We start from the raw sequence: 21,239 nt of genomic DNA, 5'->3' as shown, positions 1-21,239 counted from the left end.
GTGCCGGAAGGAGTGGCTGAAGTCTCAGTTAAGGGGGGGTCTAATGACCTTACCTGCCTCCTCCCTCTACTAGGGAATGTCAATAGGCGTAGGAGCGTCTCTTGGGAAAGTCGTTTTGATGAAGATGATTGTAGTTGTTATCCTATGAGGACAGAGTTCCACGGGTAAACCCAGGAAAGGATACATGAACTTTTTCTGTATTTTTGGCTTGGAACTTCACCGTTACCTAAAAATAGGATGTTTGACTGAGGGAATGGAAACTGTAATTAATCATGAGCAAATGTTGATATTTAACGTAATTTCCCCCCTTTGCCCTCGCATGCCTTTAATCAGGACCAGGATGGTAGCTATTGACTTTAGCATCCACTGATGAATATGGGCCGTGACCTGTGCGTAAGGTCCTTGACAGACTGCACCGCTATGGTGCTGGAACATAAATAGCGCTGCTAGCATTAGTATTGATTAGAGAGACACGGCTGAGCGGGGAATATGTGTGTGCTCGCGAAGACCAGCTAGGAAAGCGAAGGCTTTAAATATTAGCAGTGTGCCTCCAAGTCCAGTCTATACACACAAGACCCCCATATTGGAGGGTTCTGCTCCCGCCTAGTGAATCCACAGCCGTCTCCACTGTGCAAGTGAGTAGCTGAGGCAGATGTTTCTGCTCAAGAGGTCCAAGTAATTGCAGAGTTGATACCCACGTTCTGCCCATTCAGAAGCCTTTAGTCCTTTTTTTCCTTTGAACTGGTATGTTTTCATCTCCACCCCCCTACACACACACACTTTAGGTCCCACCCGATTTTTTTAAGAAGTGGTCAATACAGGAGGCACGCCAAGCCTTATTATCCACATTTAACACTATTACAATGAAAAGAAGATGTCTCTAGAAATTAATTATCACGCAGAAAGTGAACACAAGAGCCTTTGTCACCGTGATAATGAAGTACCTCTGCTGCCTTAATGCCCCTGAGCCCGGCCATGCCTCTGCTGAATTCTGCTGAATAAACTGCAGAAAATATTGGAATTTACGGTCCCAGGAAACCATTGTCTGATACAGCCGCTGTTTCCTGTGGCCCACGCAAGGGGAGCGTCTACAGAACAGAACTGCTCGGGAGTTTCCCTCCCTGCTAAGGATGGATGAGAGTCTCTGGACCCATACTCCCACCCCTCCGCCACCCCTTCACCACCACTGTTTTGCATTCCATCGACATGTTAAATTTATGTTTTGGCGGAGAACTGCTAAGACTTAAAAACAAAAATACTAGGCTGCACTCTCCTTGCTATGGGCCTGGCCCCTTGTTATGGGCTATTTAACATGCTTCGCATTGGTGTTTAGTTTAGAGATGGAAACGAACACGCCTATAAAGTACTGTGCTGTAAATATACCTTTACGAAGCTCTTTGGATGCCCTTTCTAAAACGTGAATTAAGATATGCCGTGATTTCAAGCCCACAAACTGAGAAGTAGCCATCACCCTGAGTGGTAATTTGCTTTCTGGAACCTTAGAATATTAATCGCCTTTGTCTGCTGCTCCCCAAATTTGAGTTTGTGAGTGTGGTGGTGACTGGTGATGACGTGTTTAGAAAAAAAAAAAACATGTAAGATCTCAGATTTGGAACTGGGGAGATGACTTGGTCCATAAAGTACTTGCTGCACATTCTGAGGGCCTGAGTTAAGGCCCCCAGCACTCAAATAAAAAGCCAGGCATGGCAGTGCACACCTGTGATCTTCGTGACGGGGTGGAGGAAGGTAAGACACGAGGATCCTAGTCTAGCTAAAGTGGGTGCACTTCAGACTGAGTGAAGACCCTGTCTCAAAAAATAAAGAGAGGAACCGTTGAAGAAGACACCTGACATTGACCTCTGGCCTGCGCATGCACATACACGCACACACACACACGCACACACACGAGAGAGAGACAGACAGACAGAAACAGACAAACAGAAACCACTGTGGTCCTTGACATCCTTTTTGTGTAAGTCACTTTTTTGCTGTTATGATTAAACGTCCTGACAAAGGCAGCTGAAAGGAGGAAGGGTTGACTATTGTCTCGCAGGTCCAAAAGGATGTGGTCCATCGTGATGGGGAAGAAATGCTGACAGGCATGGAAGGCACGGTGGCCAGAGCAGCGGGCTGGGCTGGCTGTTCACGGCATCCACACTCTGGAAGCAAAGAATAAGCGGAAAGTGGGGTCTGGCTACAAAGCCTCAAGGCCCATCCTCAGGGACTCACTTCCTCCAGTAGGGCCCCACCTCTTAAAAGTTCCACAACCTTCCACCACCGTTCCACCGTCTGGGGATCAAGAGTTCAAACGTGTGCCCAGGGAGGACATTTCAGACAAAAGCACTCCTTTACTTAGGGGCCATTTTCTTTTCCTTGTTTAAAGAGCCACCATATTTCACTGCTGAGCCCGAGAGTCGGATTTTAGGAGAAGTGGAAGAAACTGTGGACATCCCATGTCGAGCCATGGGTGAGTATGGGAGTACCGGATGGGGATTTCCGGGGCGGGGGAGTCTTTAAATCCTTCTGGGAGGACAGTGACCATCAAGGCTGGGGACACTGGACCCTAGGACTCAATAGCTAGCCTGTGACTTAGCTGAAGGAAGTCGCCATTGTGCAGCTCTTGCTTCCTTGTCTGTAGCTCAATCTAGGGCTCCAGAAGAAGGAAGATGAGAAAAAAAAAGGCCTTTCCTTTAGTCTGCCCCAAAGACAGCGGAATAAGCAGACCCTGTAGCTCCCCTCAGTAACTGGGTTCCCCAGAGTATATGGGCCTAAGACCGTGGCTCTCAAAAGACCTCTCTCTATCCACCAGGTGATAAGGACTGGGCGCCACATCCATGCAACCTACAGAAAAGGAGGGTGCTTTTAATATTAGTTAATTAATTAGACAATTAATTAATTAATTTTTTGAGATAGAATCTTATATAACCTAGCCTGGCCTCAAACTTGCTGCGTAGCCCAGGATGACCTTGAGTACCTGGTCAGCCCACGTCCACCTCTCAGCTCTCAAGTGCCGTGAGTCTAGGTATGAGCCACCACACCTGATTTATGCAGTGCCGGGGATGGCACTCAAGAGACTCCTGCATACGAGACAAGCACTCTGCCTGCTAAGTCACGTGCCAGGGCCCTATCATGATGGTTTATTTTTTTGGGATGGGAACTTTTCCTGCCTTTCTGTCCTTTCAGCTCTGAGGCAGCTCTCCTGTTCCACACGTCATTGTCCCTCCTTCCTGTGGCTCATTGTACCCATTACCCTGTCCGTGACTTTACTGTGTGGTTACACAGGAAGTTACAGATAACTTCCTGCCCCCATGTTCACACACACACGCACGCACGCACGCACACACACATGACACGGGCTTTACAAGGCAATCCATTACCGAGACGCATATAGATGAAAAGGCTCTTTTCCTGTCTGTTTGGACCTGGATAAGCAGTGTCCCCCACTCACTCAGCGCTGGGAAGGAAACCTTGCTTTGGTGAGAAACAATGGCCCTTGCTTCATAAATGAGAGCGCTGGAGACCCCTAGTAGGGAGAGGGAAGCAGTTCATTTTATGACCTTGCAAAGTCTAGCCTCAGCCTATAGAAAAGGCAGGAAAAAAGATGCCCTAAATTCCCTATCCAATTGGTTCAGGATGAAAAGCTTTTATCTAATGTATGTCCTGGGGCTGGAGACTCCCTCCTTTTCTGAGGTTCAGTCAGGTAGCTGATCATTGCCCGTGACTTTCCAGCCATAGGACGAACCGAGAGCACCTGGACAAGCAGGTGTCCGCAGCTAGCTCAGGAAGCAGGGGGCAAGTGCTCCCGCTGTCTCTGGCTCGCTAATGAGCTTTAAAGGCACCTCATCCAAAAAAAGAAAAGAAAAGAAAAGACCAGACTGGTTTAGCTTTCATGCTAGCAGTTTCCTAAGAGGCACGTGATCTCTCTCTATACACTATTGACTATTGGAACCTGGCTTCAGAGAAAGCACAGTTAAATATTATGCTCAGAGCTTCCAGGAGTAACAAGACAGGATTTGGAAAATTGTCACCAGGTATCTGGCATATAGAACCTGCTCACCAAATACTGGGGTCATGGGACGGTACAGAACAGTCCAAGACCAGCCAATGACCTCGGCACATGCGCCTGCTATGACGCTCGGCTACCCTCGAGAGCAGGAGAGCAGGCCACACCTGTGTCCAACCATATCCGCCCCACCCTTCAGTTCTTGGTGAACGCAGAGTCATCTCTGACCAGGAGTCCCTTCCAGTGGCTTAGGTCAGACCTGGTCTTTGCCGGCCAAAGGGCCTGAAGCCTCCGGTTCCCACTCCTGGTCCCCTCATCACGGCCACTCCTAAACACACTGTGTTTCCGTTCTCCTCAGCTCCAACTCCATTCGCGCAGCCACGGAGGAGGCTGAGAGAGGAAGGGCACAGATGTTGAGTGGAGAGCCTTCTCTTGTGTGGCCTCGTTCTCCTCCTCATGCCACAGCAGCCCCTGAAGCTTAGCTCTGCGCACAAGAAGCTGGGCGCCATTTCTATTTCAGAAATAAGCACATTCTCCACTACTGCAGGGCATAGGGTTCCCATCTGACACAAAATGCCCCCCAGTAGAAACCCTCCCATCCTCCCATGTAGTAACTATTATTTTTCAGTAAGTGGCAATTCTGACATTCTTTCTCTGACAGGGGGCCTCTCTCTTCTTGCTGAATTTCTGGGGGGGGGGGACTGTTAGGCATAGACTTGTAACTGTGTATCGAGTGGGGCCCTCCTACATTCCTCTGAGGTCATGTGATTTCCAGCTAACTCTGGCAATGGAGCAAACTGCATGGGGAGTGGGGAGGGGTTCCCCATGAGAGCAACATCATGTAATCACCATTATGAGATCTTACGTGAATTGCATATGCTTTTACCTTGAAATGGATTTTTAAAAGTTGTCCTGATTTAATGAGAGGTGACAGGAAACGTAATTAAGGGGAAGAACTGCCCGAGAACACATCGTCTGGAAATGCTCCCACCATCAGCTCTAGTCATCCAAATGGACCGTCTACACCCACGTACACCAAGACTGAGTCAGGGGTCTGAGTAAGCCTTAGAGGAGCTCAGCAAAATGAGATTTTAAAATGAGATTTAAAACTTCAATCCATTTTATGGTGCCAGGCCTGGAGGCACAGGCCTGTAATCCCAGCATTCAGGAGCCTGAAACAAAAAGGTCAAGAGTTCAAGGCCAACCTGGCCTACATAGCAAGGGTTTTTTTGTGGGTTTTTTTTTTTTTTTGGCTCAAAACCAACAAAAAAATGTATTTAGGGAAATTAAGGAACAAAAGCACTTAAATTCTAGAACTAAATCTTAGTGTGTCTCATCAGGTTTCTATGCCCAATGTTTTCTGGACTTTGTTACATCCTGTTGATGTGGGAGTGTCATATATCAATCTGTTGATTTCATTGGTTAAGCAATAAAGAAACTGCTTGGCCCTGATAGGCTAAAACATAGGTGGGAGGAGTAAACAGAACAGAATGCTGGGAGGAAGAGGAAGTGAGCTCAGAGAGAGACACCATGCTCCCCTCTCCCAGGCAGACACGCAATAGCTCTGCTCTCTGAGGCACATGCGATGAAGCTCCGACCCAGGATTTACATAGGCTAGAATCTTCCTGGTAAGCGCACCTAGCGGTGTTACACAGATGATTAGAAATGGGCTAAATTAATATGTGAGAATTAGCCTGGAAGAGGCTAGATAGAAATGGGCCAAGCAGTGTTTAAATGAATACAATTTGTGTGTTGTTATTTCGGGCATAAGCTAGCAGGTGGCCCGGGTGCTGGGGATGCAGCCCCACCGCTCATATTACTACAGAATGATATTACTACATCCTGTGGTTTGCATGGATTCTTCATGGATCCTCTTTGCACACTTAGTTCACTCTGGGTGGTTGTGGTCCTCTTGGACTCCAGGAAGGTCAGAGAGATCCCCCAGGGAATCTAGCCCTGCACAGAAGCTGCTGGCAGAGGGCCCAAGGGTTCCCTGCTCAGGACTGGGCTGCCCCCAGACAATGCAGAGCCATAGTTATCAGCCCTGAGCTATGTGAATTGACCACTGCCATAGAGGAGACGGGCTTCAGAAGTCCTCACTGGGCGCTTAGGCTGACAGTAGTCCCCTCCATCTACCACCCAGGTGATGGCCCTTGTGAGCCTGTCTTAATGTCCACCACGAAAACCAGGCCTTGTGTCTCACTGGGATATAACACACAAGGAAGGGGAAACTAGGCAGGACTCTGAAGTCTGAGTCTGTCTGGTTCCCTAGTCCTTCTAGTCTAGCACCCTGCCATGTACCTTGGGGTACAAGTGCAGGGCCTTGTGCACCCCTTCTTTCTGTACTCATGTGGGTCTTAGGGACAAAGCAACCTTTTCAGTGTCTCCTAGGTGGACATGCATTCTCTCAGATGTCCCCACCCCCTTTAATCAGGGCCTCTCCAGGGCTTTGAAGTCACTCCCCCAGCAGTCTAGACTTGCCTTGAGGTCACTGACAACCGTGGGCTCATCGAAGACTCCTCATGGCCCACAGCTTTGCTGTTGGTTGTGATCACGAGTGCTCACGCTATCCAGAGCCCCTGCCATGTGCATGGCGGGAGTTTTCCAGGCCAACCTGCCAAATCTTCACAGCCTTTGAGGTCATGTTCTAAACTTTCCCGTTGTATTAGTGACTTGTTTCATGGCTGTGTCTAAGTACCTGACCAGTACTCTGGCTCTCAGTGTGGGGGTACAGTCCATCGTGGCAGGTAAGGGGGTGCAGGGCACAAGGAGCACCATGGTCACATGACATCCACAGTCAGGAAGCAGAGAGAGATGGATGCTGGTACTCAACTCTTTTTTTTTTTCTGTCCCATAACTCACTCTGTAGACCAGGCTGGCCTTGAACCCACAGAGATCCACCTGCCTCTCTCAAACTCACAGAGATCTCGAGTGCTGGGATTAAAGGCATGTGCTACCACCGCCTGGCTTACTTTCTCCTTTTATTTCAGTTCTGGCTCCCAGCCCATGGGACAGTGTCACCCACATTCACGGCGTCAGTCAATCCACTATAGAAACTGCCAACGACCCTGGACTAGCCTTCCTAGCCAGGACAAATCAGAACTATCAACTCTGCCTAAACTCAAGGGCAATCACAGTTGAAATCTTTCTAAATGAATACAAACCTGGGGGCCGTGGCCCTTGCTGATTCCTTCTTCCTCTTTAGAACTCTTAGTATGGGTTTCTCCATGTGAGGCGAGGGAAGTGTCCCTAACCCGCTATAGCGTGAGAAAGCTGTCATATGGGCCTCTGAAGCCTTTTCGCCTTTACCCTCCTACAGAGATCTCCTGGGGTGTAATGTTTCCCTCTATTCCTCTTCAGGGGTTCCTCTTCCCACCCTCCAATGGTACAAAGATGCTGTCCCCGTGAGCAAGCTCCAGAACCCGAGGTACAAAGTGCTACCCAGCGGAGGCCTGCACATCCAGAAGCTGAGTCCAGAAGACTCTGGAATCTTCCAGTGCTTTGCCAGTAATGAAGGAGGAGAGATCCAGACTAACACCTACCTGGATGTGACCAGTGAGTAACACATATGAGCATGGCCAGCCTTCGGGTCAGAGCTGCCCACTCTGCCCCAGTACACAGCGGGGGAGCGTCCTGTCGGCCCCTGGGATGATGAAGGGACAGAAGCCTATGATGAGGGCTGAGCTAAGGAGAACCATGACCTAGGCAAGCCTGTGGGCCTTGCTCTTTATTTTAAGGAAAAAAAATCTTCCTTTTTAAATGAGCAAAAAAAATTCTGTCCCTCCCCCTGGACAGAATGAGAAAGACTATCCAGTATATAGCTCGCTCCTAATCTTTTCCTTCTGATCTTTTTCTTCCGTTTAAAAAATATTCATTCTCTACTTTAGTTTTATTGAACAATTATAGTTCTTTTGTGGGTTTCTTTTATTATCCCATTAGCAGAAATACCTTGGCACCCTGTCTTTGAAAAATAAAATAAAAGTACAGGTTCTCACTGTATCTGCGGGTTTGCTTTCTAATCTCCCACAGCCGTAACATTGTTCTTCTGAAATGAAGTAGAATTTAGTGGCTATGGAATTGCACCTTTCAAGTTTGCCCTTTTTTGGAGGCAAAGAGCTGATATTGCAGATGTGAGAACCATGGGGAGTGTGGCCGTGGGGGTGGGGGGCGGGCGTGTGGGTGTGTGCGCACACATGGGACCAGTGGCTCCCTAAGGCATGTGAAGAGACAGATAAGTTCTTAAAATGCACACGTGTATTTGGGCAAATCTGGGAGGTCACTGTCCCTGACCCTATCTGGCAGCCACACTTGCCCTCCACAGCAGAGCACCAGAAACCCATCCTGCTCCAGGCAGCTGCAATAATATTGGGTGTTTAAGCCAGAAACTGAGTTCATACCCATTAGTATTATTTGGAACCCTCCTTGCAGCTATGGCCAGGGTGTTCTGATGCAGACTGACCAGGTAGTTTGAGTTTGTTTGCTGTCTATTTGTTTCTCTATGAAGGGCCTGATAGTCGATGCTCCATAGCACAGAGGGCGTAACCTTGCAGGAGTGAATGGGAGTGTATGGGAGGTATATGGACATCCCCTACCCCACCACCTCTCCATCATGTGGAAGAGAGGCAGGAGCTGTGCAGTCGTGTGACTGATCTGGAGAACACTGGAACACTGGCTGCGTTTTATTCCAGTACACGCCTGTCTCCTTCCTCTTGCTTGGGACTGTGAAGCCCTTTCCCCATGAACAAAAATGAGCCACCGCATGGGACAGGGGTTCTTAGATCTGTGTGTCAGCTTTCAGAATGTCCCTGGGAAGTGTGGATGTGTCATCCCATCCTTGATACAGTCTGTCACCTAAAGGACAAAGCCAGGTGGTTTCTGTAGATAAACACCCTTCCTGGATCCTTGGGCTTGGGGAAAGGTATCCACTTCCCTTTAGACGCTAAGCAAGGACGGGTGATTCCTAGTGGCACAGGGCAGGAACCACTCCAGAATGACTACTGTTTTTCCACATAGTACCTTTGCCTCTGATTGGTACTGCAAGACCCGCGCAGATTCCCAGGCAGGCTTCTCAGAGCCGAGCCACAGTTCACTGTTAACTTCTCCCTACAGATATTGCTCCTGCCTTCACCCAGCGTCCAGTGGACACCACGGTGACTGACGGGATGACAGCTGTCCTGAGGTGTGAGGTGTCTGGGGCTCCCAAACCCGCCATCACGTGGAAGAGAGGCAGGTGGCTCTGCAGCCGCGTGGACATGGCTGGTGTGGAAAACACTGGGATGTTGGCTGCATTTTCTTATTCATTCCCTCAGTGGAGACCGAATGCCATATATTGAATGTCTTCACCAGGGGCTAGATGCCAGGGTGCAGTGTGAATAAGACAGGTGACCCTGGGCTTCTGGAAAACTTGGGGACTGGAGAAATGGTTTGGCTAGTAAAATGTCTGTGACACAGCATGAAGATATGCTTTTAGTCACCAGTACCCATGTAAAAAACTATGCACCCATCATCCTGACACAGGGGAGGCAGACAGTCTAGACCATTCGGTAAACCCTAGTTCCCAGCCATAAACCCTGTCTTTAAAAAATAAAAAAGGTCAGCCTCTATATACGTTCACACCGTGTACATATAAACTTGTATATCCACACAACCATACAGACACCTTATAAACCAGTGGTTCTCAACCTGTGGGTCTCAACCCCTTGGGAACAAATCTTTCATGAGGGTCACCTAATACCATCAGAAAACACAGACGTTTAGGTTATGATTCATAACAGTAGGAACATTGCAGTTATGAAGTAGCGATAAAAATAATTTTGTTGTTGGGAGGGTCACCCCAACATGAGGGAAGGAAGGTTGAGAACCACTGCCTTACACACATACTATTAAAAAAAAACAAAAAACTTCAGAAAGTCAGTGGCAATGACAGAGCAGTAGTAACTGTGTAAATGTGGCTCTCCTTTACATACGCCCACAGGGGCTCCGGGAGATAGTAAGCCCTAGATATGAAGTAATCATGAGAAGTGGTCATCCAAAGAAAAGGATCCATACACAGACCAGAGTCTGCTTAACAAGACCTCACAGTACTGGGCAACCAGGATGTTCCTGGGGTTCAGCATCCTTGCCAATGATGGGGAAAATGCTTCAGCTATTTTACATAGAATGTTCACTTTGCTCGGATTATCATCTTGCCAACAGCTCCACCCTCTCCCTCCTTCCCTGCCGACTGCTGTGCACTGTGCCTCTCACGATCCCCTGTTCTCCTCTCCTCCTCAGGAAACCTCATTCTGGCCAGTGGCTCTGTCCGGATTCCTAGGTTCATGCTGCTGGAATCTGGGGGGCTGAGGATAGCCCCCGTCTTCATCCAGGATGCCGGCAACTACACCTGCTATGCAGCAAACACCGAGGCCTCTGTCAACGCCTCCGCCATGCTCACCGTGTGGAGTAAGGACCATTCTCTGTGATGCTTCTCTCTCTCTTTTTTTTTTTTTTTTTTTTTTTTTTTTTGGTTTTTCGAGATCCCACTAGCATCGCCGTATCCTCTGTGTCCCGGGGATGTCAGAACTCCTTTAGATTTTCTCGCTTAGTTCGAAGAAGATGATTATTTTTACAACTAATTTATAGAAATCTGTTGAGTAATTAAATTTTCTGTTTCTGAAAGAAAAATTAGGAGGTGTATCTAGAGAGTCCGTAGTGCTATTTCAAGAGCTGTAGCAGATCGACTTTTTAAAATCCATAGACTTATTATACCCAGTTGGCTAGAACAGCTAAAATAATGTTTTGATTAATTTTATAAGGAAATTGAATCATTCATTGATATTCTAAAGAAAGTATTTGGGAGACTAAAGCGGTCACTCAGTCAAAAAAATTCTTGGGGTGCAATCAAGAGGATATGAGTTTGATCCTCAGCACCCATCAGACATACACTTGTAACCCCAGTGCTATAGGGCCAGACACAGGAGAATTCCTGGGGCTCACTGCCACCCAGTCTCCCCTGGGGCTCCAGGTACAGGGAGGGACTTTGCCTCATGAAATAAAGTCGAGAGTGGTTAAGAAAGACACCTGACATTGACCTCTGGCCTCTGTACACACACACACAAACGTGTATGCATGCACAACAGAACATATTTTTCTATACTATCTATAGTTCAGCTACATAAATTAAATAAATAGAAGCAAACAGTAGGGACATCTTTGTTCCCTCAGATTCTGTCAGTCTCAGTGTAGGTCCCTGGTCCTTGATGTACAGAAAGAATTATTTTCCGTAGCATGATGGCACACCAAGTGTTCCCTGCCTCTCTAGTGCAGTGGTTCTCATCCTTCCTGATGCCGCAACCCTTTAATGCAGTTCCTCATGTGTGGTGACCCCAGCCATAAAATTATTTCATTGCTACTTCATAGCTGTAATTTTGCAACTGTTATGAACTGTAATGTAAATATCTGATGAGCAGGATATCTGAAATACAACCCCTGTGAAAGGGTCAGTCAACCCCTAAAAGGGCCATGACCCAGACATTAAGAACCTAAGTGCCCTTTCTTCCTGTTACCCCTGGCAACATTCTAACAGTCCATTTTCAGATGGAAAAGGCTGGTGTGCACTGACAGTCCCCGCAAGAGTCTCTATTGAGAAAGTTCAAACTCACTGCACTAATATGTGAGGATGTAGTCAGGTGTAAAGAGCACACCCACATGTGTGTGCACATGCACACACATACACACTTCTGCTCCTATTTGGCATTTTCTCTCGTACCATCATTCTACATTTTGATAAATAACCCTTTTAATGGAAGTTTTATTATTGGGGGTCATGTGGGGGTCAGAGGACAGCTTCCAGGAGTAGTTTTTCTCCCTTCCTCGGTGGGTTTGGGAGACTGAACACGGGTTGTCAGGCTTGCACAGTGGCACTTCTAACCATTCAGCCATCTCACCAACCCAGAAAAAAATATTAATTATATTGTGGGACATGAAGAAGGGAGCGCTAGGCCCCAGTTTTAGGTTGTCTGACTGGTAGATGCTGATGCTTGCTAAAATGGAAGATCTCAGGGAATTGACAAGACTGGAGGCCAGTGTTGCTCAAACCTACAATCCCAGCACTAGGGAAGTAGCGGGAGAAAGACCAGGATTCAAGGGCTGTCTGGACTTCCTAAGTCCCTGCTACAGAAATGCATGCGACGGGAGCTAAGTGTGATGTAAACACTGGAGACTGACACAGGGAGCTCACCAGTGCGAAGTCACCCTGCACTACATAAGAACTATCTCAGAGAGAAGCAAAAATAGAAAACTACATTGGGAATTGACTCTGAAGGCATGCTGTAACATTCATCCCCAGACCTCGAGGGTGGTTAGTTCTTACAGTGATGCTACGTAGATGAACACTGGTTTTGGCTTTTTTTAAAAAAAATTCACTGACTTCTAAGCAAGAGAATAATAATAAGTAACTTGTTCTCTGGGTTTTGTACATGTTTGGTTTATCATGATAAACACCTCCCAGAGGTTCTGTTATTAAAGTCTGACAAAGACTACTGTAATAAGTCTCAATAATAATAAATTACATATTCAAGTTTTCTCCTTATCAGTAACAGCTAAGTGATAGGTCAGATCACCCATTTCTGTTTAGCAAAACACAAGTTTAAAAATGCTCCTTCACAAGGACATTTGACGTTCACACAGAATTATGAATACAAAAGATCCTCTTTTTTTTTCTCAATTGTCTATATGTCTAGGGGAGTGGTCTAGGGGAGTGGAGGTCACACACATGAGTGTAGGTGCCTTCAAGCCAGAAAAGGGCTTCTGATTCTTTGAAGCTGGAACTGCAGACAGCTCACATGGGTGCTGGGAACTGAGCTCAGGTTCTCTGCAAGAGCAGTGTGCACTCTTAATCACTGAGCCATCTCCCCAGCCCCAGATAATCCTTTCAGTCTTTTATTAGATATTCTCAAAACATCAATTTCTTTTCATTTACATTTCTACAATGTTGGCAAAGTACTAAAAAAGGGTTTTGTTATGTTTGGAGGTTGGTGTCAAGCGCATTTGATACATGGGAAAACGTTAGCTTCATGTTTTCAAACTTGTGGGAAGGGAAAACGTGAGGTCTGGCTCTCCACAGATCACTCTCCAGAAAGTTCTGTGGATCTGCAGAGGATCAGCATTGGGACCATGTTTAGCTAAGGGACAGTGAGCCAGCTCGGTGACCTGTAGAGTTATCCAGATTGCTTGGTCGAGCTGCTCGGAACAGTCACGTGCCCTCTCATAGGCCAAGGCCAGAAGACTCAGAAACCTTTCCTGATGCACAGCTGGAAAGCCACTGTGCTGGGCCTCAAGTGAAGCCCTGGGACTCACAAATTTTAGTTCTGTGTCTGGAACCAGAGTGGTGTCCCCTGGCAGGTGTGTGGCAGCGTGGCCCAGGCTGAGTGGAGAAGCTGGCTTCTGCAGCAGTGGCTGTGGGTTCTGGGATCCTCAGATGGGGGACAGCCGGTTGGCCCTGCCTCTCGCCAGCGGTGTGGTCCTAGGCAATTCATAGCACCTTCCAAAGTCACAAGGTGATGTGTGAGGACAATAATTATCTTAGCAAAGAATCTCAATATTATTTATATACTATTTATTTACCTGTATATTCATTGCAACACCAGGGATTAAACCTAGGACTTTGACCCCTGAGCTACATCCCCAGCCCTCTTTTTACTTTTCCTTTACAAACAGGGTCTCAGTGTGTTTCCTAGGCTGCTCTTAAACTTACTCTGAAATTTGTTGGCCATGAACTTACTCCAGAGACCAAGCTGGTCTTGAATTTGCTCCTCCTGTCTCAGCCTCCCTAACTAGAATACTAGACCTCCATTCTCTTCCCTGGTTTAAAAATCCTGACTTAGACAGCTGAGTTCTTAACTTACAAGCAGGAGGACCTGAGTTTGATCCCCAGAACCCACGTAGAACTGGAAGCGATGGCATATGCTTGCCATCCCATGACCAGGGAATGAGAGACAGGCAGATACTTGGAGCTCACCCACCAGCAAGCCTACGCTACTTGATGAGTTCCAGGCCAGTGAGAGACCCATCAGAAAAATAAGGTGGACAGCTTCAGAGGCACAACCCCTAAGACTGACCTCAGACATCCTCACACACAGAGAAAGATGCTCCAAAGAGTCCAGACTCTAACCTGCAGCAGGGGACTGACGCCCTACGCATTTGCAGGAGCTCTTTGTCTCTTCTGGAGAGTTTGGAGACCCGGGATGGCTTAGGAGTGGGCACTGGGTTAACTGACTTTGCTGCCACACAGAAAGACTTGTTTTCCCTTCCCTGAACGTCTCTGAGTGTTCTGAGTGTTTCCCTTTACACCCGTTTCAAGCGAATTCGGAGGCTTTGATGTCAGATGACCAATTCATTGTCCCCCGGGGGCACAGACTCGCACACTGGTGATTTCATTGGGCTGTGACTTGTGTTGTTTCAGATCGAACGTCCATCGTTCACCCCCCGGAGGACCGCGTAGTGATTAAGGGGACGACAGCCACCCTGTGCTGCGGAGCCACCCACGACCCTCGGACCTCTCTCCGGTTGCTCACCCTGTTTTAATATATAGGAGTTGTTAAGATTCCTCAGGCTAATGAAGGAAAAATTGAGAGGAGAAGGGAAAGTTTGGGGGTCTTTGCAGCAGATCCCCAATGATGGCATCTCCCAGTGGCAGGCTCCATCACTAATCACAGGAACCGGTCTTCCGTTCCAGCCTTATGTATTATTTACAGTGGGCTGTGCTCCACTCCGTGGCTTCAATACAGCTTTTTTGTGATTTTCCTGCCAAGGTTAATACACTGTCTGTAAAAACGCTCTTGTCAGGGACTGATACTTAATGAGACAGAAATCCAGAGGGATGGAATAGGATTTCGGTGGTGTTGACACGGGAGCTCTGCAATGCTCAGGAGGGGTTTTCCATCCTGCGAGGATGGGTTTTCTGGAGAGCAGGGAGAAGAAAGGTATGCGGATGGCCAAGGAAGTAAAGGGGAAACACAGGCAAAGGAAGGAGCCACACAGCTTGGAGATTCTCTAATGCCAAGTGGGACATCCTGTAGACTGGAAGCTGATGATAATTGTGATACTTGTCTTAGACATGTGAATAAATCATAGTGTGCTTGCCTAGCACGCATGAAGCCCGGGTTTCCATCTCCAGCACTGCAAACCCTGACCTCGGGGTGTATACCTCTAACCCTAGCACTCCGGAGGTGGAAACAGGGGGATCAGAAATTGAAGGTTGTTTTCAGACACATGATTCCAGGTCAGCCTTGGTTACATTAAACCTGTCTCAAAACAAAACAAAAACAAGCTGGGCATGGTAGCACGTGCCTTTAATTCCAGCGCTAGGAAGGCAGAGGCAGGAGGGATCTCTGTGAGTTGGAAGCCAGCCTGGTCTCTAAGAGCTAGTTCCAGGACATTTAGGGCTATCCAGTGAGACCCTGTCTCAAAACCAAAACAAACAAAACAAAACCCCCAAACAGACCACTTCAGGTAAGGGCCTGACTGCAGACAGGTGGCCCTCAGCAGTGAGCTTTGTCGCAAAGAGCAGAATGGTTGTGACTTTTCAGACTCAACCTCTGAAAATAAATGAACCAGGAAAGGGGGTTGGTGGTGGAGAGAAATACATCACACAGTATCGCCATCCTGCCTTAGTTCTAAAAGGCCGCACTTAGCCAAAAGGATGGAATCTGAGTTGACAGTGAGCAGAGGGGTTGGTCGTTGAAGCTGGCACTGAGAACTCACTTCAGACCCTTGACCTTGACCTTTCAGTGCAGGCGTTTGTCAAACCATTCATTTCTCCAGCCCCACTTGACTCCCTAGAGTCTCCGGGGCTGGAATACAAGTGCGGGTTAATTATAAGAACAACAAATGCAAAACCCAAAGAACACACAAGAAGCAACAAGTTCAAGGTTATGTAGGGGACCCTGGGAGGCCTACCAGGAGAATCCGTTCATTATAAAGGCAGCAGGTATGGAGCAAAAAAAAAATGCTCCAAGAGCTCAGAAGTACCCCCTTTGGATGGTCCTCTGCAGCACTGAGTCCCCCTTTCTATGAAGGGCCTGGACTGTACCCACTTTCAAGGGTCCCAGGCTATACAGGGCAATCTATCTTTCTCTCTGGGTGGGCTTTCCACGGTTGTCCCTTGCGTTGAAGGATGACCTCCTGTGACTAATTCACAAAACTTTGTGCTGCGAATACACAAGGTGGAAAGGGCCGGTGCATTTTGAAAATGTGTCCAAATTATTCTAATAAAGAAAAACCGGCACTTTCATCTCATCCAGCCATCAGCAGGGGCCCTGCCCAGGGACATTTAGGGCTGGACAGGCTCATAATTGAGTCTATATTGGAAAAGAAAAATGTGCAAAATGGCCATAAAGATTAAATGAGGAAGAGAGGTGACATCAGAGACAGCCTGCCCAGGGTGGTGGAACTTCAGTAGGACAGTTACAAGATGCACTGAGCTTTGCTCAGGAGGTGGGGTTCCTCTCTGGGGGTCTTTAGCAAGCATTACTGAGGCACGAGAGCTGGGTGGGGGCAGTCCAGTAGGTGACTGGACAGCTGTGTCTCGTCCCCAGAGTCCTTGTCTTCCAGACACACACTCAGACTGATATCCACAGTCATCTTTATTGTCATATTTGGGGGTTTTGTTTGTTGTGTGTGTTAGGAGTAGCATATCTGTGGTGCACAAGGGTGTGTGTGTGTGTGTGTGTATGCATGTTCCCATGTGAAGAGGCATACACATGTGTAGGTGCATGTATACTTGCGTGTATAGACATGTAAAGGCTAGAGGGTGATGCTCTTGATTGATCTCCACTTCATTTACAGAAACAAGGTCTTTTGCTAAACCCGCTTGCTCTGGGGATCCCATCTTTTCCTCTGGGTGCATGGAATACAGGTGGGCCACCATACCCACTCAGCTTTTCTGTGGGTGCTGGAGAGCTGAACTCCAGTTTTAATTCCTGCACAGAAAGCACTTTGTCCATGGAGCCATTGTTCAGATCCTCCATCTTGTTCTGAGACAGGGTCTCCCATCAGTTAGACCAAAGTGGGGGTGGGGATCAGTGGTTCCCACGCCCATCCACCTACCTGTCTTTGCTTCCCTCGTGCTGAGACTAGTAGTGTGTGCCATCATCCCCAGACATTTCACGTGGATTTGGGGAATTAAACTTGGCTCCTTTTGAATGAAAGGCAGGCATTTATCTACTACCTTACCCCTCCAGCCATCGCTGTCACTGAGTTATCAATTGGCTTCTGTATATTGTCCAAGATATCTGCCTGCTCCCCACCATACCAAAAGAGTCACCTTTTCAATGGATTTAGTTTTGTCTCTCTCTCTCTCTCTCTCTCTCTCTCTCTCTCTCTCTCTCTCTCTGCGTGTGTGTGTGTGTGTGTGTGTGTGTGTGTGTATCTGTGTGGCTGCATGCTACATATATGCAATTGCCCAAGGAGGCCAGAAGAAGGTGTCCAAACCCCATAGCTGATCCGGGTACTGGGAACCAAACTTGGGTCATCTGGAAAGGGCAGGACACACTCTTAACCACTGAGCCATTTCTCCAACCTCAAACTCACACTTGTAAAAAGTGTAGCTCGGTGATTTTTACTGTGTTCTCCAATTCACCAGCGGCTTGCTTTTCTCTGTCAAGGAGGGGGTGGGGGATCCCGTTCCTGTAGGTTTCATGATGAACTCTCTGATTGCCCCACAGTTACATTTGGAAAAAGGACAATGTGGTCATCACACCATCCAGCAGCTCGAGAATCATGGTGGAGAAGGACGGGTCCCTTCTCATTAGCCAGACATGGTCAGGGGACATTGGGGACTACACCTGTGAAATTGTATCTGAGGGAGGGAACGACTCCCGAACGGCACGACTGGAAGTGATGTGAGTACTGAGCCCCTCCCTGTCTCAGCCGACACCCTTCCACATGAACGCCCTTAACTCATGGCATGCCCACGCTGTCCCGAGCCGCCAGCCTGTGACCAGCACATCCCATCATGCAACTGTGTATGATAGCAAGGCCTTTTCCTTTTTCCTTCTTTTCTCACCCACATGTGTTGTGTGCACACACGTGTGCATGCATGTTTGCAGGGCTGTGTGTGTGCATATGTTGGAGATGGGGTGGTAGGTGAGGAGGTCAGAGATCAACTTGTCTTTAGTTGCTTTATAAAAATGTCCCCTCCCAGAAAAGCCCTGAGCACATGAGCACAAAAGACAACCTGCAAAGAAAGAATCGAAGCCTCTTCGTTGCCAGGGCGGAAGCTGGTGCGTGATGCCCATCTGTCCACTTGGCCTGCTGCTGCAGTACATCCCATTGCAGTGCATGCTGGGACATTAGATGGCAGCTGTGGGAAGTTTTTCTTACAGCTCTGCCCTACCGTGATCCAGGAAGGATTCTGAACACAGACAGCATCCTCTAAAAATAGCATCCAAACAAGCCTCATTTATCTTTAAGTCCCCAGTACCTGCTGACGGGATTAAGAATAAAGAGAATGCCTGCAGAGAGCCACGCTAGGCCTTCTGTGTGTGTCCCTGCACTCAGAATGAACAAACACAAGCTCTCTAAATTGGAGGAGTTTAAAAGGTTAATGAATGTACTGGAGAGGTGGCTTAGCAGTTAAAAACACTCGCTGCTCTTGCAGAGGACTCAGGTTCAGATCTCAGCACCCACTTTGCCATCTCAAGACTTTCTGTGACTCCAGCTCCGGGGAATCTGACGCCCTCTTCTGGATTCCTCTAGCAACTGCACAGTAAGGCATACATACACACATAAGTGAGAGCTATAAACAACAAAAATTTAATGAAGGGGCTGGGCTGTGGCTCCATGGGTGCAGTGCTTGCCATACATGCATACACACCAAGTTTAGCTCTGCAATGACAATATCAGAAGCTGGGTACAGTGTATGCATGCACACATAAGTAAAACAAAAATTTAATAAAGGGGCTGGGCTCTGGCTCCATGGGTGCAGTGCTTGCCGTACATTCATACACACCAAGTTTAGCTCTGCAACAACAATATCAGAGGCTGGGTACACAGACAGGTAGGCAGACCCCGGGGCTTGCTGACCAGGAAGTTTAGCAGAAATGGTTAGAATAGGTTAAGTAATAGATGCTGTGTCAAATAATGAGGTAGAGAATGATTGATATCAGCCTCTAACTTCCACATGCACACACACACACACACACACACACACACACACCAGAGAGAGAGAGAGAGAGAGAGAGAGAGAGAGAGAGAGAAAGTGATATATAGCACCCAGTCCAGAAAGCACTGGTGTACATTCAGAAACTGGAACTGGAACAATTCCATTCTACCTTTTGTCTGCCCTCTCCAGGGTGACTCCCATTCTCCTTAGATGTTGAGCTGTGATTAACCTGGAGCCCAGGGCAGACCTTGAGAGCAGCCTTGGGGCCCTGTTTGGCTTTGGGTGCCCAGGGTCTCCTTCACCCCCACTGTTAGCATTGTAGCCCTCAGGTCCCTGAGCTCTCTCTGTCCCACCTGGTCCTCAACCCCCGCCTCCCTGATGTGGCTGGTGTCCTCTGCGCCTGTCATCAGAGGCTTCTGCTTCTGCATCCTTTAGCCTTCAGCTCCAAGATGGTTTTCTGTCCATCAGTCACAGGGGACTCCTTACTTTCTCCTGGCCCATCCTCCTTCATAGCATCACCCACACTGGGAGAAACAAGGCTACCATCTCAAACCTTCCCCTCCCAGAAGTCCCTGTTTGCATTCCGGGTGCCTGGCATGCAAGAGATGCTCAGTAAATGCACAACGGCCGGATGCTGGCTGAAGGCAGGCAGGAATGCACTAATGAGTATGCGTTCTAGGCTAATGGCTGGCCTCCAGTCCTCGCTTACCTTCAGGGTGTGTCTTAGGAATAAACGTGCGGGTACCCACTGTCTATCAAAAGCCCAGCTCCACTGCCCCCACTCTCAGCTCGTGATTTTTTTAAAAAAATCATTTTGATGATGTTGAAGAACACAGCCCGTGAATTCACATAATTCTCCATACTATTCACATTTTTAAAACTACCTTTGAGAACTCTTAGATCATCCAGTCTGGGTATGAAATAAATAAGTGTTAGCAGTTCATAAAGGCTCCGTCAGCAACAGCCCAATTGCCTACTTCCAATATAGCACGTTCTTTTTATTCTGAGCTGCGTTTATGTTCTGCTGATTTACATATCTTCCCAACTATTTACTTATTTGATTTCCTCTAAGTAAAATACATTTTTCAGCAAGCGTTGCTGTATGTATAAAATAATAGGCTTTCTGCAATGGTGAAACACCTCATCGCTACAGATAGAAATATTTGCAAATCTGTGATTCAAACCAATTTGGGTGCCACGGGCTGCAGAGCTGATTCGGAAGGCTGTTGGCCCCTGGGAGTTGCTGGTGTGATAAACACGGCACTCTTCCAAGTGGTGACCAATGGGGAGAGTGGAACATCTTTAGATCCAGAGAGCTCTTGGAATGGGGGAGAGGGTTCAGTCAGTGAAATGCTTGCCAGGTGGGTAAAGACCTGCATAGCAATTTCCAGTGCCCTTGTGAAATACCAGGCATGGTAGCATTTGCCTGTAATCCCAGAGCCGGGGAGGCAGGGACAGGCCAGTCCCAGGAGCTTGCTGGCCAGCCAGTCTAGCTGAGTTGTTAAGCTCCAGGTTCAATGAGAAACCCTGTCTCAAAAAAATGAGATGGTAAGGGACAGTGAGCTGACTCCGTGCATAAAGGTGCCTCCCATCCAAGCCTAGTGACCCGAATTCAATCCCCATATCTGACAGAAAGGTGGAAGGAAAGAGTCCACTTTATACAACTGTTCTCCAGCCTCCACATGCACATGTGCTTGCATGCATAAACACAAACGACACACACAGAGAGAGAGAGAGAGAGAGAGAGAGAGAGAGAGCGCTCTGGGGACACCACGGCACCAGCGACGGCCAGAGTGATGAGAATAATAACAGTTCAGGAATGTGGAGCATCCCATGCTTCTCGGGTACCTTCTAGTCCAGCACGGCCACATTTCTACAATTACCCAGATAGCAAATACATAAATAAGAAAGGAAAACATGAATATCGCCAAAGGGACTGAGAGGCACTTAGAACTGAACAGTGTCCTTCAAAAGCATAAGAGTGTGCGATTCCCCCTTTCTCTCCACTCCAGTTAAAAGCCACCTTTTTGAATACAGGAATTAGGGCTGGGGAGATGGCTCAGTTGGTAACGTCTTCACCTTGCAAGCACAAGG

General features: G+C 47.8%; 1 protein-coding gene across 1 annotated transcript in view; it reads left to right on the top strand.

Annotated features, from left to right (window-relative positions):
* LOC121446547 (protein sidekick-1) overlaps positions 1–21,239 on the top strand; it is a 958,674-nt gene that overhangs the window by 697,564 nt on the left and 239,871 nt on the right. The window contains exons 8-13 of the mRNA XM_041649217.1: positions 2,384–2,467; positions 7,364–7,558; positions 9,113–9,229; positions 10,277–10,444; positions 14,445–14,547; positions 17,707–17,883. Coding sequence (XP_041505151.1) covers positions 2,384–2,467; positions 7,364–7,558; positions 9,113–9,229; positions 10,277–10,444; positions 14,445–14,547; positions 17,707–17,883 — 844 coding nt within the window. The remainder of the gene's footprint in view (positions 1–2,383; positions 2,468–7,363; positions 7,559–9,112; positions 9,230–10,276; positions 10,445–14,444; positions 14,548–17,706; positions 17,884–21,239) is intronic.

This window comes from Microtus oregoni, unplaced genomic scaffold (assembly GCF_018167655.1).
Source record: "Microtus oregoni isolate MIOR12 unplaced genomic scaffold, Mior012 000003F_ref0000135, whole genome shotgun sequence".
Lineage (NCBI taxonomy): Eukaryota > Metazoa > Chordata > Mammalia > Rodentia > Cricetidae > Microtus > Microtus oregoni.
Note: the sequence above shows the minus strand (reverse complement) of the source record. Positions and strands in the feature narration are given on the sequence as shown.